The sequence below is a fragment of the Bombus vosnesenskii genome, unplaced genomic scaffold (genome assembly GCF_011952255.1).
Source record: "Bombus vosnesenskii isolate JDL3184/JDL3185 unplaced genomic scaffold, Bvos_JDL3184-5_v1.1 scf7180000013431, whole genome shotgun sequence".
Classification (NCBI taxonomy): domain Eukaryota; kingdom Metazoa; phylum Arthropoda; class Insecta; order Hymenoptera; family Apidae; genus Bombus; species Bombus vosnesenskii.
Window position 1 is genome coordinate 1,306,321 of NW_022883046.1, and position 24,025 is coordinate 1,330,345.

The window sequence follows — 24,025 nt, forward strand, 5'->3', positions numbered from 1 at the left end:
AATACGAAAGGTATGCATTACCGTTTGATCATCTGTCGAGTAAGATGCGAAAGCAGGAAAAATCAATGTTCACCGGTATTCCCCTCGAGTTTCTTTGACGGCAACGAAAGAGCCCGATTCGAAGAATATCCTTTTGCGATTTTTGACACACTTTCCAACAAAAAACACTACATACTTGTATGCAAAGACATCGCATTATCACTTATCATAGCAATTTTCGCGTTAGAAATACGGCCCGGTTCCTGACGACGACGACGCGCCTAGCAGACGACATTTTGCTTTTGACGAATGGTCCCGAAGTATGTCGAGAATCTCCGAACTTTAGCGACACAACTGAATAATTTTCTCGATTCGCAACGCCCCCCGGTGGTTACTTAACCACACTATTTTATTACGCGGTTAATTCCAAAAATCATTTTTTTCGTTATTTCAATACAAGTTATTTCTATTTACTTTTTATTCCGATTTCCTCGGCATATCTTTTTCATTTTTACAATATTTCTTTTCTTCGAAATATACAATTATGATAATAATCAGAATATATATGCAAACTTCCTAAATAAAGACTAAAGCGAAATAAAGAAGGAAACGCAGAGAGATCGGAAGGAATATGAATTTAAAAATTTATCTTTTATATCCTTGCAACTGAAAAAGTACTTAATTTTTTGGATATATATCGTATGGACAGGTTATTAAAATATCGATATAGATACGTTATCGATGCTCAAGGTTATTATTAAATTCTATTTAAAAAAATTTAAAGCTAAAACAGGTGTATTTTACATATGAATGAATGGATCGCATCTGACATCATACCTATAACAAATGACATCAACTTTTCACCATATGATTATTAGAGCCTCCACTGCCATCGACAGTTCATAGAGTGGAGTACAGTAGCCTTCGCAACCACTTGCTTCATTTGATGTCACCGCTAAATAAAGCGACTGACACGGTTTGTAAATATGAGGACGGTATTTCGAGTAGCACCTATTCCATAATTAGATGCTTATTATGATATTCGTTGAAAATCAGTTTCAAAGTCCAATCTATTATGGACGATCTTATCACGAGTTTTATAGTATGCAGACCTTTTATGAACTAGATTCAAAGATCATGAATTTTTCGTTCTAGTATTACAGTTGTCTGGGTTATCATCATTCGTTGTCTGAAGTATCCGTCTTGTTGAATTATCTAGACTTGAACTATCTAGACTAGAATGCTTCTCTTTCTGTAACTTTTCAATCATTTCTTCCTGTTGCTTAATTATATCGTTTAAATATTGTATTTTACGTTGATAGTCATGTTTCATCAGGCGTACATGAACTTCTTGTAATTTTATACGTTTCTCCACAGAATCTACCTGCTGTTTCGTACCTTTTCGAACAATCTGAAATTATAAATTATTTAAGATTTTTGTTACTCTATTAAATACTACATATATTTTAAACGTACTTTTAGTTGACTTTTTAAACCTTCCACTCGACTGTTAATATTTTTACCAAGACGATCCATATCTGCATTTTCTTTTTCCGTTTCGCGTAAGAAAGCGAGTAATTTTTCTCTCTCTATAACAATTCTTTCATATTCGGAAAACAGTTCTTCGCAATAAGCAGTCACTTTACTTAATTTCTCCTTCAGGGAATTACGAGAAACTCGAGTAGAATAAACAATAGTTTGCATATGTTCAATTCTATGTTGCGTTCGTCTGAAAATGATCTAAGTATTCATTCTGTATGAATAGAACATTTGCATAAAAAATATACAAATAAATAACTTACTTTAAGGTTGTTTCAAGGTTTTCTACAAGACCCTTTAAATGATTTCTTTCAGCTGTAACCATTATAAGTTGTTTTTCGTTTTCGGGTTGATTCTCCTCTATACGTTTTATATGATTGCAGAGATTACGTTTTTCACTTTCATATTGATATTTTAATTCATCTAACAATGTTTTACATTCTTCGATAGCGGTAGTATGAACAACAATAGGTACTGTTTGATCTCCTTTACTCTTCATTTTTTCAAATTCTTTGCTTAAAATTTCGTATTTTCCTCGTAAATTGCTCAGTTCGGATGCTGTGGTTGTATATTCCTTTTTTAATGCTTCATTACATTTTAAAATTACTTCCATTTTTAACTCATATGATGAACGAATATCATCAGTTTCCCTCTTTACATTTGCAGCTTCCTTTTTTAAAATATCATTTTGATTTTTTAGTAACATAGTATTTTCAAACAACTTTTTAGTTTCCTTTGTATACCTATCACACTGTACAGTTTTTATTGTAGTTATTTATATGTATGATGTAAAGCAACTTTTTTTATATACACTTATTTATCCATATCGTCTATATATTTATAATTATTTACCTCTGACTTCAATCCTTCTACTTCTCTGTGCATAATCTCATTTTCCGTAAGAATTTCCTTACATCTACTACTAAACTCAGCCATTTCCTGTTCATACATGTGTACAAGTTCCTGCTTTTCTGATAAATTTTCTTGGTAAGCATTTAAAAGTGGTCCCAATGCATGAAAATTAATACTTCCCCAAATCCTTGAATCATATTTGTTTTCATTTTCTGCATGTACAGAAACATTTTCATGCTTTTGACCTCCCAATTTGTCTTGATATCTCTCTAATTCGGTATTTAACTGGTAAACAATATTCTTTAAAAGTATTATATCTTCATTCGACTGAACTCTCTCTATTTCAAGTTTTTGATTGTGTTGAACCAGAGAAACTTTGGCTTCTTCTAATTCCTGAATCATTTGTATTAACGTCTCATAATGTAAACATACTTTCTTATACTCTAATTCTCTTTGCTCCAATATATCACTTAATTTCTGACATTCTTCTTGTACACTTTTATAACGTTTTTCCAATTTCTGATACTCATCAGCTATTTTCATTGCATCCCGTGAGACATGTTTTCTTGTTCGTGATAAAATAATACCTAAAATAATACAGTATGTGATTTTGATTATAATTCGTCCAAGTCAATAATCGTCTTATAACCTATGAGTGTTTAATACCTGAATCTGCATCAACTTCATCAAATGCTTGCTTTTGAAGACTACCATCCTCGTTTACCTTTTTACTTCTTTCATGTTCATATGTTTCAGTTCTATTTCTCAAAAGCAATTCATTTTCAGGTTCAATGATATCATTATCAGTTATCCAATCTGATGGATATTTGTAAACATTGTGAGCTTTGAGTGTATGTTTGGTTCTTGCAACTCGTCTGCGACGGTGAATTGGTATGGAAGTTGTATCCTGATTACTTTTAACACCTGTTGTTCTTCTGTAGTTATGCTGTGTACAATAAAGAAAATGAGGTTAAGGTCATATGAGGTATTTGCTCACTGCTCTTTATTTTCTTACGAACATAATATACTAATTCTACTATTAATAATAATTACCTTCTTTTTTTCTTGGGTAATAATACTATCACAATTAGCCATTTTCGTTATTTTATAGTTTAAACCTGATATAAGTTAATAAGATCATTTGATCAAAACTGTTTAAAATATTTGAAATCACAGGTAAACTGATCAACTTTACGCGATAAAAACATCACAAATTTAGTCAAACAAAATACGCACGTATACATTTGTACGGCAGTGCATATTTTTATTAATTTTCGAGTTTGTATAACGTCTATTGCCATAGCAACTACTTTTGTACTAAACATTCACACCAGATGGTGTTTGCTTAGATTTTCCTGTCCCTATTTTAAATCGATATATTATTGGCTTATGTCAAGATGATTCAAAAGCAATTACATAAAGAGTAATCTAAAAAAATTCAAATAGATTAGAATCTTGCCACACAAAATCTTTGAATTCTTGGTAATTTTGATTCTTCACATCGTTATATAATAATATTTATTTACTTACTTGCTGGAGTAAAATGCTTGTACGTTCTCCAATATAAATTCCCTAATATAAAAATATTTGTTTTAAAATCGCACTTCCAAGATGGAAAAACAAGTCATTTTTACGTGTGCAAAATTTTCGACAATCAGTACAGAAATGACTACTACTATCAATATTTTACATTCTAATTGCAGCAATATCTAAAATGTCCTCGACTGCTTGACGTTGTATCTATATCTGCGTCAATTAAATAGGAAATGTTGAAAGGAAAATGCATTTTACGAGTACATAATTATGAATTGAGGTATATTATGATTATATATTTTATCTTTAATCTTAATACGAATGTAATATATGAGAAACAAGAAAAAGTATGCGATACGGCTGACCCTATTTTATTCAATAAAGTCTGCAACATATAAAAAAAAGGAAAATAGTTACGTATAATCATAAATTAAGAAAAATTCTCATACTACATTTACAAGCAAATTATTATTTTACACGATTAAAATTACCTAAGTAAATACTTATCTGACAAATATAAAGTAGATGAAAAAACTTTTTTAGAATGCTAAAAATATTAAGAATTAATTGATTATCTTATCAAGTGATAAATGAATTAATTACCGAAAGATATCTCGCATTTATAATCTCGCGAAATATCTACACATTTCTAATTAAAAGTAATATGTCAATATCTTGGATATCTTCAATGAAAAATCATAACATAAGCTATCACATCAGTCCCAATCGAAACGATTATATCGACTAATTAAAAAATGAAGCATGTACGTTTTGAAAATGGGTAAATATGAACATTAAGAAATTTTGTATGAATTTTGTTACGAAAATATTAAGTAGTTGTCGTAAATCTACTTTTATTCTCGAGGTTGCAACTACCTCTGATAAGAGCCCGTGATAATACCCGCGAAATTATTAGTTGTTGCCTTAACTCGCCTTCGCGACGTGGATAAAAACACCGGAATGCACGCAAATACAAATAGACAGATAGCGACCGTGTCTCCGAAATCTTCGTACTTGTCGCGTAACAAATTTTTGATCAAAGCATCATGCTTTCTATACGCACCGCTGCGTTCCACGGTTTTATGATACAAGGTACACATAATGAATCTTTCATTTGGCAAAAGAAATTTGGGGCAAAGAATTTGCAACCATTCATAAAGTGCTTCTTATCGTATACAATCGGTGTTATATCAAAGTATTTCTGATTATCTTGTCATATCTGCAAAAAGTAAATTATATCACAGATATATCTGATTTCAAGCATCCAATTCAGACGCTATCACGTTTCGAGCACTTTATCGAATTTACGTTTAATTTTTCGCTGAAAATAAAAAACCTTTTTACATTTATTTTTCTGATTATTTTCCAAGAAAAAATTTGTTTTCATTGCAGCGGCGGTTTTGTTATTTTGTTGGTCTATATTTTCGATTGAATTAAGTAATGCTGCGAATAGCAATTGCACCTACTATCACGAACTAACTCCTGGTAGTATATATTTCATTCAGAACCGCGAATACCCGAATTTCTATAGCAGGTCACAATCATGTTCATGGACCATCGTAAGCGAGTATAAAGTTGATTTAACCTGTAGCACGTTTGAATTACCATGGGTAAGGCTATAGTTTTCATTGTAGAATTAATTACTAATCGTAAGAGAAATAAAAAATAACGAATAATTTTCGCGCAGAGTTCCAATTGCTTCCAAGACAAAGTAGCTGTGCAAGTCAATTCTTCTACTACGCATCGGTATTGTGGTAATGGAAAGTTTAACATACAATCTGAATCAAACACGATGGTTGTAACGCTGCAATCACCAGTGTGGTCAAGGGGTGGTCGTTTTGCTTGTGAAGTGAGATCAGTGAAGCGACCCCAAGATTTCGAAGATTGTGAATGTGGATGGAGAAACCCTGTATGTATATATTTACGCAAATTCATCGACGCTTCATTTAGATTGAGTGACGTTATTCTAAGCAAGTGAAAGCTTCTGTTAACCGTTCTTAGAGCCGCATCGTCGGTGGAAATGATACAGGGGTGAACGAGTTCCCTATGATGGTTGGTATTGTGGACTTCAAAAGACGAGTCGTATTCTGTGGAGGCACTATAATTTCCAAAAGATACGTACTAACAGCGGGACATTGCGTCTTCGAGAGAGACTACCAGGACTTGGGTGCCCTGGTTGGCGATCATGATTTGCGAACAGGTAAGTGTCTACTGTAAATGCAAGTACTTGGTATCTCGCATCGTGGCTAATTTGATTTCGATCTTTAGGGTCGGATACAAACGCCACGGTATTACATCGAATAATCAAAATTGTGATTCATCCTAATTACGCTCAAAGAGATGATCAAAATGACGTGGCTGTCGTAAAAACAGAGAACGAAATTAAGTTCACTAACGAGGTTGGTCCGGCCTGTCTACCTTTTCAACATTCGTCGGATACTTTTGGTGGCAATTATGTTGAATTGTTGGGTTAGTGATATAGTGGTTACATACTGTGTTACGATTAGCTTTGTTATTATATCTCAACATTTTTGATAAAATTAGGTTGGGGAACAACGGATTATGGTGGCCCAACTTCTGATATTTTGCAAAAAGTTACCTTAAGCGTGCTTACATACCTACAGTGTTCTAGAAATTATAATGTAACAACAGATCAAATCTGCACCTATGCCGAAAACAAGGATTCGTGTCAAGTAAATTTCGCTTTGAATTGCAACAGAATCGACGCGATCGATCGATTAAATAAATTTTCCACGAATGCAGTAATACTGAAGCATTTGTTTAAAAAATAGATGGATAGTGGTGGGCCAGTTCTATGGCAAAACCCGACGACTAGACGACTTGTCCTCATAGGAATCATTGCAAAGGGTAGATCTTGTGCCGTCGTTGGTGGTGTAAATACCAGAGTTGGAGCTTACATCGACTGGATTATTTCAGCAACTTCAGGTAAGACGTAGAATATGCGATGCAAATAGTTAAAGCTATATCCGCGTAACCTTCGCAATTTTGTTATTTCAGACGCTTCGTACTGCATCATAGAATAAGACAATGCAGCTTATCGTTCGACTCGATTTGACACAATCCGGATAGCAGGCCTAGTCGTTTCATTAATATCGCTGATAACGCAACTGACATACTTATGAGGTAAATTTCCTCGTTTTACAGGTTTAAAATGTTCCCAAGAAACCGATAAGAATACAAACATACTATTCGCACGAAAATTGTATTAGATCGGCAATTACATATCATGCGGGTATCAAACGATTAGGATGTGTCGATTTATTGTTTCAAGTCTGGAGACGACGAAAGCGTTACTTATTTAATTTAACGTTCAGATATGTTATTGAATATATGTTGTTAAATCATGCTAATTGAATCTTTTATTTCACCCCCAACCTGCCTCCTCCTTTTTTCAACTCTTCTTCACCCGCCGTTGCCTACGCTAATGTTATTTGATGTTTACGTAAGAACGCTCAAACATCGACGCCGGAGCGTCTGTATCTTGTAACACTCAAATCGATTGTAAAACTATCCTATTCGTACAAAAACCTATTTTTATCGACATAGACGGAATAGTCAGATTCATCGAGCGAGATCTCTAGCAATCGTTTGTTACGCGCAACACGAAAAGACGAGCAATATTACGACGCACGCGAAATATAAACTAAGTAAAGCCTTCGGTCACGAAAGCCGCGTGTCTATGGCAAACATTCCGATCGCATGCAGATATGAAATCGTAAGCAAAACTAATCTATGAATTTGCTCGAAACGAGTTAAATTTTTATGCGCGGTTCGGTAACTATGAAACGCTTACGCAATGCGATTTCTGATATATAACGTATATACATCGTATATACGTTATATATAACGATTATATACGTGGCTGGTATGTAACGGTACGAGAGAAAATCATCGAGGTATCATCGCCACGCGACGCGATCCTTCTGTATATATCAGCGCGTCGTTCTTTAGAAGCCGCGCGTAGCCTGCACGTAGATAACTAGAAATTAACTGCGTGTAAACAATGTCTCATTATTAATAAGTTCGTGAATGAGGATGTGACGTGAGACACTTTACGAGAGGGAATATTCAACAGCTCCACGGTTACGTTCAAACCAGAGCAAATACATATAATCATCTCTGTTTACCTGTGAAATACAAAAGGAAGTAAACGTCGACGAGAAAAGGAAAAGAAATTGATTTATAAGCACAATCAACGATGAATCGTTTTAGACATTGTCTGCTCGCCGAGGTTTCTCGGTTCACTATAAATAGATGACAAGAAAGGGGGAATTAATCGGACAAGCCGAACGGGTAATTCGTGGCGCAATTGCGTACGATCGCACAAAATCAGTCATATCGTCGTACACGAGAGATATTTATTAAACAAATTGATTTCTTCGACGTGATCTGCCCTTGACACAGTTATTTAGTCGATGATGGTTCTCACAAATGGGTACTCTCGTCGTCTTCACACGAGTACCAGATGTGGTTTATGAAAATTTCGTGCCAGTCCCCGTAACATGCGTAACAAATTTGTACTTTATTAGCAATCGGTTTAAAAAATAGATGCTAGTCTTTTCGTAAGTAGAATCGTCCGATATCGATCAAACAATATTGGAATCCTTTTGTAAACGACAATGTATACGCTATAATCGACCGGAACGAATTGAAATGAAACAGAAACAAAGGAGTTACAGTGCCTTGTATGTAAACACCGTTGTTGTTTTTAAGCAAACCAATTGCTATTTGCTTCCTTAATGTACACCGCACTCAGTTTCTATTCATCTTCAATATGATTTCACTCATGGTGCAACCACCTGACCTTAGCTAACGATCAGTAAGAACCTCGAGGAAGCTAGGTCTCGAGGGTCGAAGGTCAGTAAAAGCGTAAACTTTGTTGGTGGCCGATCGATTAGAGTCGAAAGCACGTCTGTCGAAAGTAGAAAAAAATAAGGCGAATTCTATTTGTAAAGACTCGAGGGAAGTCGAGATCGTGAGCCAATCGAGGCAAACGAAAATGGCGGGGATTGGCTGCGACGAAGATCGATGTGCAACGAGGCGCGCGCGCGCGCGCGTCAACCTTCCTACTCTTCTTGCAGGGTATAACGTAACGTTGACCAAAAACACGGAGGACAAGGAAAAGATAGCCTCGTCCTCTTTGGGTAGAATATATCGGTACAGAGGGATAGATCAGTTCGAACGAGTTTCTCCCCTCTGCTCACGGCCTTCTCCCGATTTTCTCCCCGAGGAAGTCGGCCAGTGGCAACTCGGCCGTTCCTGATACACGTTGAGCGGTCTAGTTCGTGGGGAAGAGCAGAGAGTCGACAGTTGGGAGTCGGAAGAGCGTGACCGTAGAGCGTATGCGCCATATGTACATAATTACTACGGCCAATCGGGAATTGAAAGCGTTGTGCAAAGCTTTGTCGAAGCGTCGAAGCTCCAGGGTCTGCTTCGTCCCGTTGGTTCCCTCGCGTGCGTGCATAAGCGCGCGCGCACACAGCCGCGCAACGGTGGTTCAGTTGGTTATTGACGTTCATGTGCACGGGGCGCGTTGCTAGAGTCTCTTCAGGCACAGCAACTTGAGAAGAGCGGAGAGAATTCGCGCGGGCTGTTTGTCAGCCGACCAATCAGAGATAAAGAGAACGAGAAATACCAAAGGCCTACCGAGGCCGGAGGAACGAAAAAACGAAAGGTGGGACTGATCGTAGCAGCCAGAAAAAATAGCCCGGTTTGAGCGAGGAGGGAGGTTACAGAATCGAACTACATGGCTCCAAAAATTATTCCTTCTTTCCCCCGACCACGCGTCTACTATCTACGTTCGAGCGAGCACCACCGGTTCAATCAGTGGACCGTCACTTCGAAATAATTGAATACGATTCGAGTTCGGCCAGTTTCGTGAGTTTTGTTAGGAGAAGAAGAGCGATTCAGCGGCAGCCAACTCTGCTCTGTGTACGTCCCCTATATCGCATTTTGAATAACATATACACTCGAGAGTGTAGGTACCACGACTGTGACAGCGAGCTTAAAGAGAAAGAGAAAGAGTGTGCGCGAGAAAAGAGAACCATGACCGCGATGCAAATGACGTTGCCGATTTAGTAAATCGTCGTTAATATTTTCTACAGTACGAGAATTGTCCCTCGCTTGTAAAGCTTATGTCACAGGCAATCGAAAGGAACGTCAGCATCCACGGAAGACGAAAGAGGAGAAAATTGAAAGAAGAACGGTGTCACGGTATAAGGAAAGAGAGGACGAAAGATCGGGGGCATGTTCCAGGACAATAATCCTGTTAGCAACGTGAAACGTGAGCTTCCTCCGATTGCTTCGAGTCGTTAAAGTGATTCTCCTTGTGCCTGGACCGCTGTGGCGATCTTTCATGATTTAGATGCATCGTTTTCGCATGGCGGACAAACTGATGTTCTCGCTCGTACAAATAGAAACCCTTTCAACGATCGTTGTACACGCACCTTTCTTCGATCACCCCCTTGTCCTTTTTCTTTCTTCTGATTCGTCTCGTAATTCACGTATGTCGTGTTCCTTTTGGTTATTCCGTTAACCGATCCGATATCGTTAAGAAAACGACGAATCTCTCGATTAGCAACGTGCAAATTAAAAAAAAAATTGCGTCCGATATACGAACGATTCTTTCCCTCGTATACAACCCACGCCGTATCGATTATACTTGCTGCTCCGAGACAGATATCTGAATCGTTGATTTTCAGCCTTGCCAATGTGAATCACATAATTCTCACGTAATTCTGTTGATCTCTTTGTATCATCGCCACATTCTTCCTTCGTATATTGTAACGAACACATTTCGAACCACGAGTTTTAACTTCCGTGAACGTCCACACGACACTTTAACCGATCGATAATAAAGAATAATACGATTTCTTACGACGAAAAGCACGGTAAGGTGAACAGGGAGAAGAAGAATAGCCCACTGTGTGTTTTTCCCTTCTGTTGTTCACAGAAAGGAGCCTGCGTCCACGTAGGAGCTGCTCCGACGAACAGCCGCGTTCTTCGTACCAGGCATGCCTTCCGCGTTACTCTAAGGAATTTTTTCTACACAGAGATCTAACTTATTCAGGATAACGGTATTATATTAACAGAGAGAAGAAAAAACAAACACAGCAGATAATAAAAAATATTCTTATAGTTAAACGTAACGATTAAGATCCTTGTTGGGCCTTTTGTTGAACTGCCGTTGTCATTCTCGTCCTCGTCTTTGTCGTCGGCGTCGTTGACACACTCGTTAACGTCGTCGTCGTTATTGTTATTGTTAAACTGTTGTTGCTCTCGATAGCAGTCACTCGTTGCTGCCACTGTTTATCGTTTTCCTAGTCTCTCGTGCCAGTAATTGGTCGCCGTGGTGATTTTTCAAAATATACCTGTACACTCTTTAAACATCGGCTCGGTTATCCCGATCTGTACTGGTCCATTGACTTGTTTCTCAACGAACGCGAAAAGCATCTAAAGACAGGAAAAAAGGAAAGGAGGAGAATATAAGCAATAAAAACAGAGCATTGAAAACGGAAAGGAAAGAATAGGCGGAAATTGAACAATTTGTCTTTGAAACAAGGAACTTCGAGGTGAAGCATGGTAGTCAAGAACGAGAGTACGAGAAATGGGCATGAGCTGGCTCCGTTGAACGAGGAACGTCAGGCAGGTCAGAACGTGACGATCGTGATAACCGGAAATCAAAATGCTGCTGGCAGTCAAGAAACCAAGGAAGAAAACAGAGCAGCATGGAGCGGCAAGATGCAATTTTTCCTCAGTATTATCGGTTACAGCGTGGGTCTCGGGAATATCTGGAGATTCCCTTACCTGTGCCAACAAAACGGAGGAGGTAAGTAATATTTGTCGATGAGCGATTTCTTAATTCTTTCTATTTCATCTCTATCGCCTCTTTCCTCGAAAAGAAAAAAAAGACGCATAAACGATAAATCATTAAACTTGAACTTTGAATCGTTACCCGTTCTCCTTGAAAACGTTCTCTAATACGGAGATGGATATAAAGCCGCTATAATCGAATGGCCACGTAAAACGCAACGTTATACGCTATTTTCAGTCACATAGTTCGACCAACCCCCCTTTCCTGCCCTCGCCGTATGCCTATCCGCTTAAAAATATATATCTTCGAAGCGTTTCACGGATCTTCGAAATACCAGCGAGAACGTCGCGAACAGTCCTTGGTCTCCGGCTATCGTATTCCATACTTCCTCCCGAATATCCAAATACGGAGGGAAACCCGGGGAAACTAATAAAATCCTATAAAATTCGCCCTTGAACCCTCTGCTTTCCCTATCCATGATCTTTCTTCTATCCACGACCTATACCGCGGTTGGCGTAACTCGATTACATTCCAATGAAAACGAAACGGAAACACACGTATCGCGAAAATAGACATTGCTGGTTTACGTGGGTGGATGCGCGAACAAGGGTGGCGGGTGAAGCACGAATGAAATCACGACGGTAGGGCGTTACGTCACAGGGACATGGCTTACGCGACCGTTAAATCGGACGCCCCCGCGAATTTCGACGTGGAAATTTCCATCAGTGTTACGAACGTCGACGAGCCAAGACCCGACGAATAGAGAGAGAAAGAGACTACTATTGCGCAGAACGCAAGGACCGAACCGCGCGTTTCCTCTAGCTAAGTTCTGGCTAGGTCAGCGTTCGTGTTAACGATTCGCCAGAACGTATATGCCACTGCACCAAAAACGAGCCCGGTTCTACTCGATTTTCAATGGAAATTTCCTTATGCTACAATACGACACCGATGTCGAGGCCATCGTTCAGCCTGATGCCGACGTTCGACGCGCGTCGATCGATTTTTAACGTTCTTATCGGCAGACACGTAACAATTTCACATCCGCATCGAGTTTATGAATCGTCTGTTCTGTCTTTTACGAAACCTTTGCCAATTTTTTAGATAAGAAGTATTCTTTATTTTTTTTTTTTTTTTTCGTTTTTCCGGAAGAACAGTTTAGGGATTGGTATTTCAAAATGTTTGAAATACAATAATAACGGAGACGAGTAGCGAACGACCCATGAGAACACGGCATAAGTAGAATCAGGAATTTTAGTCAGACGATTTATCGAGAAGTCTTACAGGAGAATCGCGTGCCGCATACTTGAACGATCCAGCCTTTTACGCTGGGGACGTGTGTAATCGCGGTAATATCACATCGTACGTGACACGATTGATCAATAGTATGCCGCCTATCGACACTCCCGAAATTCTTTCGATCGGAATGACGAGAAGGATGAAAAAAATTGGTAAAGAATGTTCGAATAAGATGGAACGTGTACCTACGTATGTACGTATACGTAGATACGCGTCACTCGATCAATACCGTACCAGACACTCCGGCTGCGGCTGTCTCAAACTAGACTACTGCGAAAAAAGGGGAACGAAGAATATTCTCTAAGCAGGGTCACAGCAGAGCCCTGGCAAATGGGAGAGATTAAAAGAGAACGGTTACGGCATTCACTTTGTAATAAGGGGTCAGAGGAACAAGAGATGGGGTGAGGAAGGGGAAGGGATAAGGAACGATATTATTTTACCGAGAGAAAGAATAGGAAGAATACAGATCTCGCTTTTTAGACAGCAAAAGAAAAAAGAAAATTGCCAGGGGTAAAACATGTTATGCACGGGACGCTTTTCAGGTGCCTTTCTCATCCCCTTTTTCGTGATGCTAATCCTAGAGGGTGTACCCCTCTTTTTAATCGAGCTGGGTCTCGGTCAACGAATGCGACAGGGTGCCCTTGGTGTATGGAACACGATACATCCATGGCTAGGCGGTATAGGAATAGCATCGTGCATCGTCACCTTCTTCGTGGCGCTTTATTACAACGTCATCATTACCTGGTGCTTCTATTATCTTTTTAATTCGCTCGAGGTGAGTCCCTTCGTTTTCCGATGATCGATCGATTCAATCAATAAAACCGTAGGCCGTTGTTATTCCGACGATCGAAAACGAGCTTAATACCAACTCGATTATGGCGTTTAATTGATCGATGGAATACGCGGGTGCTATAATCACCGGGTACCAGAACAGTTTCGCGATCGTTCGATTAACGAATACGATTTATGTTTCATGCTGCTCGATTAGGCTGTCACGATTAAGTTCAACGTAAGTACTTGTCAATTTCAATTTTCGTTTGCATTCACTAGTCTGCCTGGAAAGGAAATGGATAAAATGGAACGCGTCGCGCATGATGTAGTTCTTATTATAGGAAATTGCAAATTAGACGCTTTTATATTTTCTGATTAACGCGAATCTGATTAACGATGTCGAGGGTAAATTTTTGACGAACGAACGATTCAACGCAGGAGCCGTTACCATGGGCGAAATGTCCAGAGATTGATAATAAGCCAGTCGAAGAATGCGCGAAGAGTTCGGAAACTGCATATTTTTGGTACAGAACCACATTGGACGCGGCACCGTCGATCGAAGAAGGACAGAGTCTCAAGTGGTGGATCGTCCTTTGTCTGCTGTTGAGTTGGATCGTCGTCTTCTTTATTGTGATGAAGGGAATACAATCATCGGGAAAGGTAGGAAAACGTCGAGTGTTTTAATTGGTTTTTCTTTTCCTCGCGGGTGGTCGTTTACTTTCCCTTCGAATTACTTCCTGTTCCATTTTCCCGTCCGCCTTTTCCTCCGTGTAAATGCGAGAGTCAGATATACTGTGTCAACGACTTATGTTTCTGCTTGATTTAAAGGTGGTATATTTTACATCCATGTTCCCGTATTTGGTGCTTACTATCTTTTTTATTCGTGGAATAACGTTAAAAGGTGCCAGCGCTGGATTAGCCCACATGTACACGCCAAAGGTAATTGATTTCCACTTTTTCGTTGAGACTCTCGTGTTTCATTGTTTTCCACGTGATTTTCACGGTTGCCTTTTTCATCTGCAGATCGAGAAACTGTTAGAGCCGACGGTCTGGCTCGACGCAGCGACGCAGGTTTTTTACAGTTTCGGGCTAGCATTCGGTTCCTTGATCGCGTTCGGTTCTTACAACACTCCGGACAACAACTGCGTTCGGGACGTACTCCTGGTTAGCGGTTGTAACGCCTTCACCGCTATTTACGCGAGTGTCGTGATATTCGCCATTCTAGGCTTTAAGGCAATGACAAACGTCGATAAGTGCTTGGCGAGGTAAACTGATTTTTATTTAATTTCCATGAAATAATTTCTAGGGATGAAACAAGGAAGATCATCCAGATTATTAACGATCGGGCAATTCCATTTCTTTGTTCCAGTAATATAGACTTACTTTTTCAAAATGGATATATAATGTACAAGAACATTACCATGGAAGAATACGAGGAAACTGTAAATACGTTAAACGCATCTGCGATGAACTTCACACTTGAAACCTGTAGTCTCAACGAGCAATTGGATAATGTAATCGGCAAACATATTTCTTATATTTGTGTTTTAAAAAGACGGTCTTTAAATTATTTTTTTTTTTTAATTAATCGATTAGGCTGCCGAAGGAACAGGATTGGCTTTCATAGTTTTCACCCAGGCGATAGTCGAGCTGCCTGGCGCTCCGTTTTGGTCTTGTATCTTCTTCCTAATGCTTCTAGCACTCGGTCTGGGTTCCCAGATCGGTATTCTAGAAGGAATGCTATGTGTCATCTTCGACATAGATCTGTTCAAGAGAATAAAGAAGCAATACATAACAGGTAGGTAAGATCATTGTCGTCTTCTATTCACGATAGAACAAACGCGATAAACGATAATTTTTTTTCTTAGGGGTGGTTTGTACGGTCTGCTTCTTCGTTGGTTTAATATTCTGTACTGGTGCTGGGGAATATTGGCTAAAAATGTTCGACAGTTTCGCCGGTACCATTGGCCTCGTAATGGTGGCGCTCATGGAAATGATTTCAGTCATTTTCGTTTATGGTCACGAAAAGTACGCTAAAACTTTTATACTTGATGGTCCTTCCTGGTTTAAGGGAACATTTCACGTTTAATTAACAGGAAACAATTCTTTTCCAGATTCACGAAAGATATCGAGGAAATGACAGGATACAGACCGGGGATATATTGGCAATTTACCTGGCGATTTCTTGCCCCCATAATTATGGTCTGCATTCTCCTTTCCAGTATAGCATCCATGTTCATCAAAAAGCCCACATATTCTGCATGGGATGCGTCACGGGTGAGAAAAACTTTTTGAGTTTTCGAATTTTCGCTTCTTTCGTTGTCAAATTTTCTAATACGTCTCGACCTCGATATTTCCTTTTATACGTTTCAGGGTATAGCCGTACCCACCGCGTATCCCGGTTGGGTGTTGGCCATAGCGGTCGTCATCATTTTCGCGGGCATCGCGCCAATACCGATCGTATTTCTTTTGAGACGGTTCCAATGCGTCAAGCTGGACGTTGACATTCATCAAGGCAGTATACGACGCATAGATACCACTGTTTCTACCAAAGAGATGATGGGCGATGTTGATGTGAGTAGATCCAGAAAATCTTTGACCGCGATGAGCTCGTTTCAACAACATCCGCCCGACGTTCCTTTCATCCTCCATTATTCTCTCTATTCAATCGTATACATCACGACACACGCATTTGCATTTGTGTATTTCTTTTATTTACACTCTGTAGCTTCTCGAACGTTCACCAAGGACTATTTCGTGCGTATTTTGAAAAGTATGCTCGATAAATCGAGCAACACGATTATCTTAAATCAAGAAAATCGCGCCACCTTCACTACTTATATGAATTATATCATTTCGCTTCACTGACTCGGCGATTCGTCTTTTATCACCAGTCTTGATTAACTATGGATAAAACACGCGAGGCACGTTCATATGCTTGTCTAGACAACGTAGAGACTTAGTCATCGTAATAGAGAGTGACTTAATTGGCGCACCGAGAGACATGCTTACACTATTAGCGTCACGAGTGCGAGTCAGAAAGAAGAATTACATACTCAAGGTGCGTCGATTAAGCCTGAACGAGCATTAAGATTTACGTTGGACGTACCTGCAGTTATAGGAAAGCGTCCGTTCTGTGTGCGGTAACGTCGATTAATCGCTTCTTCCATAGCTACTTTACACGTGAGTCCGTAGTATACGTACTATCGTTTATGGAATGCTCTTAGCTTAATTTTACGCGCTTTGCACCGTTGTTTCTACTGAAACGATGATCTTCGAGTACGAAGAGGGAAACGGAGGAAACGCGAACAAGGTGTTTTTTCTGCGGCTTGTAAATCTTACGACTTAGAGAACGTTGCCGATCGCCAGATTTTAGACATCGCGCGAAGTCGGCATGTTGTCTGCGAAAAAGAAAAACCAACGAACCCGGTACTTGAGTTCACCGGACAAGAGCTTTCTCGCTTTGATATCTCACTGGCACCGCACTTTTCTTTCATTAATAAGGAACACGCCCTGGCTGGCCTGCGTTTCGAACAAATCACGCATAGCCTTAGCTGCGATTGTTCGTTCACGATTCGATCACGGAAGAACGTGGCCACTTGTAATTAACGGTAGTAATCTCCATTTTCAGTTGGACGAGTACCACGACCGTCTCGAAGATTTTCCCGAAGAGGATGAAGATGTGAATAGCGACGATGACAACAACAGTGCACCGCCCATAACGAAGATCGTCCCCAACAAGCTTCAGGGTAAACCCTTCAAAATGGAAGTGATGGACTTTTAAAAGCAAGTGTCGGGTCCGCGATCTTTCGTCGCGCAGTTTCTTCTTACAAACAAATCAGGGAAAGAAGGGTAAATCGAACATTTGTCCCTTTGGATTTTCAGTTCTTAGGAGACGCGTAAAATGATACGAATTGCAAATCCGAATCGAGGAATGAAATAATTGAACGATCGGTGCTTTTTAAAAGCAATACTTACTTTCCGTCGAACTTATGACACGGTATTAACGTGTACAAAGCAAATAAGAAACGGAAAAGCGGAGAAAACTCAAAAAAATACTCGGCGTCACAGAATGCATGGTAAAGAGTGAGAGAGAGGCCGATTCTAATCGCACTCGAAATCGATTCGTCGCGCCTTGCTAGCTTTGTTCGATTGACTCGGTTTCATTGAGATCTAAATTATCTTTGACTTGACTTGATCGATACCTTCAGGCGATTGGTTTTTGTCCAGTTGTCCATCTAGTTCGTTCGTTTGATCGTATGATCGGTATTATACAGCAAGTTGAAAAAATAAAAAATGCAGAATTACGCACGAACCCCTTACGGCAGCATTATTAAGTCTAGACTTCTTCCGCGAAGAAACGAATCGCGTTGATATTAGCCTCCCTCCTTCGTATCTTTAGAAAGAGTACCGTCTACTTATGTTACGGATCAAACAATGAAATATTCTGACAAAAGCTCGTCCAATTAAAAACGAAACCTTCAAAACGTACGGAGATTCATAGTACGTAGAATCGATCATTCGTCTTGAAATTTTCGAGCGATTTCTAGACGGTGCCTACGTTCCTATTGCTTCCAAACCTCAGGGGTGAGAAGAGAAGAAATGGTCAAAAGAGAAAAGTTGCAAATATCGAAACCTAATTAGAAGTTATAAACCTACTCGCCTAAATAGAACTATACGAGTAGGAAATAGTGTACAGACGGTATCTCTTCACTGAGTTTCGTAATACTTCCGAATTGCTAGAAACCCGATTACTTAAAGCAGAGATAGATCGCGAAATACTGTGAAATTTGAATGTCTCCGAGGCAGATATGTCGAGATCGGGTCGAAGAATTTTCAGGATCGTACTTAACAAGAGAGAGAAAAATGGAGAAAAGAGAAGAACCACGAAGCGGAAATCTCTTCGGGATGATTCGAATCTTTGTCGAAGTTCAATTTGAGCTCAATGTGGTCGGTATCGGTCGCGCAATCGTTCCTTAGAAAATCGTGAATGAGAGATTGAGAAAACTGTGTACACGCGCGGTTCGTGTCTTCGTTGATTTTTCTCGTTTCCTCTAATTTCTAGGATCGATTACGTTCGATCAGTAATGACCAATTACGGAGGAACAGATACTTTGCAAACGCAAGGGCGGATATCTTTCCGTCAAGCGATGTAATATACTCGTTTGACAAGGTCAGTACCTGGCTCGAAAACATCAATAGCAATTCTAACAGAAAAGAGAATATCGAGATACACTGTTCATCGCGTTGCATTGTCATCGCGATGCTTGAAATGTTATATTTTTGGCAGCGCATGTGCTCACAATCAGATTAACTTCGTGATAGGGTATTACCCCGTTCCTTTTCTCTCCTCTTTCAGTTCTTCTGTTTTTTCCACTTGACATACCGGAGCATGATCGTTGCTGCGTTCGTAGACATTTAAATATAGATCGTACATAGGGTATATTGTATACACAAATATCCAAAACGTTTAAATAAAAGCTTATTTATTGCCGAGTACACGAGTCTATGAATACCTATGTATCTATCGATCTTTTCCTTGCTTGTTCCTCTTTGATTCTGTTTTAACGGAATTTGAGCAAGAAAATGCCGATTTTTAGCAAATGTACGATTTTTTAGATGTAAGAAATAAGATATACGTAATATAATTATTGCCGCACATGCAGCATCGAGCGATTTTATAAATTTTGTTAGCCTGTGGTTACGTTAGACGCGAATTTGGACAAACTGACGTTTTGACAAATGGAGCATACGATCGTGTGCCGAGAGACAGATATTTATTTTCCGATAACTATTCTTTATCTGTACACAGACTAAAACTTTCGAAAATACAATTCAGCAATGTACGAGAGACACTAACTTATCAAAATCGCGAGTCAGAGAGTCGTCTGGAAAATGTCAAAACCTGATGCGCCCTGCAGATTCTTAGTCGATATCATGCATATGCCGTAGGAAAAGGCAAGAACCATTGATGACTTACACAAAGTGCTCTATTTGGAAAATCTCACAAAAGCAGACTTATATAGACTTAGCGTACAAGTTGAGATGGGCATAAGTTGATAAAAGTGGTTGGTCGTTCCACAATACATATTTGATTGCTTTGGCATACTGAGCTGATCAGACCGTCAGTTCGCGCGAATTCGCGTCCAATGCAACTACAACATTGTCATCCGCTTAAGCAAATTCCTGAGACATCTCAGGATTAATAATTTATTTATAATTTATTAATAATTTTCATTATTATTACTGTGTGATAAATATAATCACCACCAGAAGGAAGGAAACTCTCGAGCTATAGGTACTGTATAAGTCCGTAAATGACAGAGATTTAGCCTATTGAAATGATAATTTCTAACGATTTCAAATATTACTACAAAAAAGACGAGAAGAGCAGCAAGAGTTAAAAATACATTAAAAGGTCAAACGGTGACGTCATCGTATAGATAGAAACTTATCAAGGTAGGAAACACATCAAAGATAATGTAATTTGTCTGTTTGTACGATAACCGTATACACGTAGTTCTATCAGATATCAAGTGTGCCACGATAAACATTCGACAGGTAAAAGCAGATATTTCGCGGATTTCTGCTCATTACTCATCCATCGGTCTATCGACGAATTACAACGTTTCATATATACATATATATACACAACTTTTTCTAACTTTTTTCCAATAATATATTCCGGTGATTGCGAATAGCAATCAGCTTGATCGGTTCAATGGCGAAGACCACGGACTCTATTCGCGATGTACGCAAGCGTACCACAGAATCCAAATCTGAATTACAATCAATGGAAAACAAGCAAAACAATGACTTTTTAGTTAACTATCAAAATCAATCTTACAATATACAAAAGTTTCTTCGGTATCACCCCGGTGGAACGAAGATATTGAGATACTTTAAAAATCGAAGCTTAGAGAAGGCGTTCGAAGAATTTCCCCACTCGCAAGCGGCATTCCACCTGTTGCAGGAGTTCACGTTGAATCAAGAAAAATATCAAAAATACGAAGTAAGTACAACAGGGAAATTTATTGCAATATGTACTTGTATGTATTATCTTCTAATTTTGTACTAGGCATTTCACGCTTTAAAAAATAACGTTCGGCAAATATAAATGGAACAATTTATCGAGAGTTACGAACTGACAACATTTTCATTTAAACGTTTATAGAATCTGATCGATTGGGACAAAGCTATACTTGGACAAGTAGGTTCACTGGGTCATCATTATTGGGAATGGGTCAATTTACCAGTGTATAGGGATATTAAACTTTTCAAGTCAAACATCTTAGAAAGTTTAACAATTACTCCTTGGTATCTGATACCGATAGTATGGATTCCGATGTCTCTTTACTTCTTTTATAACGGATTGGCACGCATCGCTGCCATCAATACCGGTATTTTTACCATTTTTAATTCGTTTTTTTTTTCTATCAGTCACAGTAATTTCTATTCCACACATTACCTAATTAAGAATTATAGTAACTTTATTAATCCCTTTATATCAATGTATAAAATATCTCGCCATGTAATGTTGTTCCAATATTGTTCATGTGATGTTTTGAATGAAATATTTCACGTTCCCGTTTTTCAATGTTTACGACAGAAAGTCGCACATCGGTCTGTGTAACATAACATTACATACATGTAATACCATGCTTTCAACTATTTCATACAACATTTCCTTCATTTAACATTCCTAATCCCCTTTACGTTCACAAACGCAGTGTCTTACGAATTGATTTTTATGCGAATCGTTGGACGACACGTATCGCATGTTTTCCAACGACAGGACACGCGAGATATCTCTTCCGAAGCTTCATGCATATGAACGAATATTTTTATATGAACGAATTACGTGGCGAGATATTTCGTCCTCCGATGCGAAAGGATTAATTTATTTTGTTCTATTTGTTGAAACTGTTGTCTATTTTCAGAAAGCACCGTGTTTGAACCTTTAACTTCGTTTATATTCGGTATATTCATATGGACTATGTTAGAATACGTAGTTCATCGTGAAGTTTTTCACTTTAAACCACCCGATAACTCGAAACTATTTATTACTTTGCACTTTTTACTACACGGTGTTCATCACAAGGTAAAAAGTAATTTTTGATCTTTAAATTTATTTGGTTACAAGGAAAATGAAAAAAAAAATGACGATAGAATCGATATATGAAAATAATTTTAAATCATATAATGATTTTATTTTTTGTTCAATAGGCGCCATTTGATAAAAGAAGATTAGTATTTCCTATTCTACCAGCTTTATTGGTAGCAAAACTGTTACTAATAATTTATAATATGGTGTTTCCACAAACGATTTTTTATTTTATACTCTCTGGTACAATGACAGGTATTGGCATTAAAATATTTATATTTATTGATTTTATCATAAATATCAATGATGTATCAAATGTAAAAAAAATTTGTCTCATAGGCTATATGATTTACGACTTAACACATTATTATCTACATCATGGCGCGCCGAAATTTGGAACATACATGTACTTAATGAAAAGGAATCATAACTATCATCATTTTTTACATCATGATCTAGGTAAAATTTACTTGCTTTCTAAAAACTAGATGAATCATAAATAAAAACTTTGTTCTTCAGGTTTTGGTATCACCAGTAAACTATGGGATTATATATTCAGAACGAATATTTGTTTGCGGCAATTGTTGAAGCCCATTGAATGGTAAATCGATCCATCCGTAATGGTAAATTATATACGAACTATGTACATATAACAAGCAAACAGTACAAAAAGAAGTCAATTACAATATACTATCGTTCGTTTGATGATATATATATATCATCAAAATATAAATATATATATATATATATATTTTAAGTACAAACAAGAAACAAAATGCACAAGATATATGTACAATAACGTACATAAAATCGAACCAAATCTTTCAGAGAAGAAAGTATCATTATTCATTGCTATAAGAACCTCAGCAAATTGATGTTTTAAGTACATGATCCTTTAAATATACGCTTATTTTATATAAAAATATTTTGAGCATACTAAACAAGTAAATCAGTATCAATGATTAAAAGAATACCATCGTCATCAGTGATATAAACAAATGTGATTAATTGTAGATTAATATTATAAATAAATGTGATTAAAGTCCATCAACTTTTATGTTTTTTCTACCCATACTTAACTGTGGAAATGTGCTCTTATTTGTAGGAGGATTCAACCTAGACGATAAATTAACGAATGCTTCAAACAAACTTGCTCTATCCATAACATTTACCTCATAATGTTTCAGTTTCTCTCTAGTACACCAATTTGCAGCTTTGCTTGCTATATTCTCCAAACTATGAGATTCTTCCTCAGCTTTAGTTCGATTTCCAATAACGATCATGGTTATTTCTTTTTTGTCTTTATTCCTGTCAATATCCTTTTTCAATGGGAACAACACATCCAAAGATTCAGGTTTTGCGGTATCGTAAACTAAAACGTATCCATCAGCGAAACCAAGGTAATGTCGAGGTAGTTGCTGATTATTTGCATTATTCTGAGGAGATTCCAGTCCCGCAGTGTCATAAAATCGCACTTTTTCTTTCGTACCGCGATCAGTTTCTATATTTGCGACATAAATATCTTCGATCGTAGGGTGAATTTCCTTTTAAATTATAAAATATAATTTGACATAAATAAATATAGCACGTTAATTGTTGTAGTTAAAATACAAATTTAAAATTGAGAATCAGTATGTAACGTAGAAATATATTGTACCGCAATTGATTTTTATACAAACATAACCTATATTCTTACTGTTTTGGCATTGACATTTCCATATATGAGTTGTTCCAATAATGCAGTCTTTCCTACTCCTTTCATTCCACAAACAACTACTTTTGTCGTTTTCCCCATATCCAATCTTTCGTTTAAATTGCGCTATATTTACTTCCGATATTAAAACTCATGCCATTATTAAAAAAATAACTTAAGTCACTGAAGTCAACATTAACTCTAGTAACAGAATGAAGACAGCTGTTTTCCTAGGGGAAACATATACTATCTGTTCTCATCAAAGATATGTCCCATTTCGGAAAATATAAATTTATTTACAAATTGAATAAATACTAGTAACTGGCTGGTATTTCAGTTTATTTAATTCTAAATTCTTGACATTTCACAAACATTATAACAATAAATGTCTTCTATAGTAATATAGATTCTTAAAATAAATTTT

The 24,025-nt window shown here is 37.9% G+C and overlaps 6 protein-coding genes across 21 annotated transcripts in view; 3 read left to right on the forward strand and 3 right to left on the reverse strand.

The window, feature by feature from the left end:
- Positions 1–316, reverse strand: part of LOC117238073 (microtubule-actin cross-linking factor 1) — a 52,170-nt gene extending 51,854 nt beyond the window's left edge. For all 11 annotated transcript variants that reach the window (XM_033502690.1, XM_033502686.1, XM_033502687.1 and 8 more), the window contains exon 1: positions 22–316. The gene's annotated coding sequence lies outside the window, so the exon portion shown is untranslated. The remainder of the gene's footprint in view (positions 1–21) is intronic.
- A 394-nt stretch (positions 317–710) lies between these two features.
- Positions 711–4,009, reverse strand: LOC117238053 (centrosomal protein of 89 kDa-like). Of its 2 annotated transcripts, XM_033502607.1 has the most exons (8): positions 3,901–4,009; positions 3,424–3,798; positions 3,037–3,316; positions 2,371–2,957; positions 1,782–2,269; positions 1,456–1,708; positions 1,092–1,390; positions 711–990 (listed from the first exon to the last, which is right to left on the reverse strand). In XM_033502607.1, the coding sequence occupies exons 2-7, from the start codon at positions 3,463–3,465 to the stop codon at positions 1,115–1,117; spliced, it is 1,926 nt and encodes a 641-aa protein (XP_033358498.1). In that variant the 5' UTR covers positions 3,466–3,798; positions 3,901–4,009; the 3' UTR covers positions 711–990; positions 1,092–1,114. The 2 variants fall into 2 exon arrangements, with proteins under 2 accessions (XP_033358498.1, XP_033358497.1); XM_033502606.1 differs by having other exon boundaries at positions 711–1,390.
- An 86-nt stretch (positions 4,010–4,095) lies between these two features.
- Positions 4,096–23,858, reverse strand: LOC117238061 (NF-kappa-B inhibitor-interacting Ras-like protein). 3 transcript variants are annotated; one of them, XM_033502628.1, is made up of 3 exons: positions 23,605–23,855; positions 23,081–23,452; positions 4,096–4,116 (listed from the first exon to the last, which is right to left on the reverse strand). In XM_033502628.1, exons 1-3 carry the CDS (start codon positions 23,701–23,703, stop codon positions 4,111–4,113), a joined length of 477 nt encoding a protein of 158 aa, XP_033358519.1. In that variant the 5' UTR covers positions 23,704–23,855; the 3' UTR covers positions 4,096–4,110. The 3 variants fall into 3 exon arrangements, with proteins under 3 accessions (XP_033358519.1, XP_033358518.1, XP_033358517.1); XM_033502627.1 differs by lacking the exon at positions 4,096–4,116 and adding an exon at positions 19,274–20,768 and having other exon boundaries at positions 23,605–23,858; XM_033502626.1 differs by lacking the exon at positions 4,096–4,116 and having other exon boundaries at positions 22,731–23,452; positions 23,605–23,847.
- On the forward strand, positions 4,859–7,266 carry LOC117238058 (venom serine protease 34-like). The gene is made up of 8 exons (XM_033502618.1): positions 4,859–4,995; positions 5,296–5,513; positions 5,591–5,812; positions 5,905–6,103; positions 6,172–6,372; positions 6,448–6,596; positions 6,696–6,849; positions 6,922–7,266. The coding sequence occupies exons 1-8, from the start codon at positions 4,950–4,952 to the stop codon at positions 6,945–6,947; spliced, it is 1,215 nt and encodes a 404-aa protein (XP_033358509.1). The 5' UTR covers positions 4,859–4,949; the 3' UTR covers positions 6,948–7,266.
- On the forward strand, positions 9,908–19,303 carry LOC117238052 (sodium- and chloride-dependent transporter XTRP3). 3 transcript variants are annotated; one of them, XR_004494105.1, is made up of 13 exons: positions 9,908–11,752; positions 13,576–13,808; positions 14,022–14,042; positions 14,243–14,464; positions 14,633–14,743; positions 14,828–15,069; positions 15,174–15,318; positions 15,401–15,602; positions 15,673–15,832; positions 15,919–16,081; positions 16,178–16,378; positions 16,920–16,987; positions 17,436–17,558. XR_004494105.1 is itself a non-coding variant. In XM_033502604.1 (12 exons), exons 1-12 carry the CDS (start codon positions 11,503–11,505, stop codon positions 17,586–17,588), a joined length of 2,103 nt encoding a protein of 700 aa, XP_033358495.1. In that variant the 3' UTR covers positions 17,589–19,303. The 3 variants fall into 3 exon arrangements, 2 of the variants coding, with proteins under 2 accessions (XP_033358495.1, XP_033358496.1); XM_033502604.1 differs by lacking the exon at positions 16,920–16,987 and having other exon boundaries at positions 11,503–11,752; positions 17,436–19,303; XM_033502605.1 differs by lacking the exons at positions 14,022–14,042; positions 16,920–16,987 and having other exon boundaries at positions 11,503–11,752; positions 17,436–17,588.
- On the forward strand, positions 20,236–22,672 carry LOC117238059 (fatty acid 2-hydroxylase). The gene is made up of 8 exons (XM_033502619.1): positions 20,236–20,365; positions 20,506–20,816; positions 20,979–21,204; positions 21,745–21,905; positions 22,031–22,163; positions 22,248–22,367; positions 22,428–22,615; positions 22,647–22,672. The coding sequence occupies exons 2-7, from the start codon at positions 20,526–20,528 to the stop codon at positions 22,511–22,513; spliced, it is 1,017 nt and encodes a 338-aa protein (XP_033358510.1). The 5' UTR covers positions 20,236–20,365; positions 20,506–20,525; the 3' UTR covers positions 22,514–22,615; positions 22,647–22,672.
- Positions 23,859–24,025: the final 167 nt, after the last annotated feature.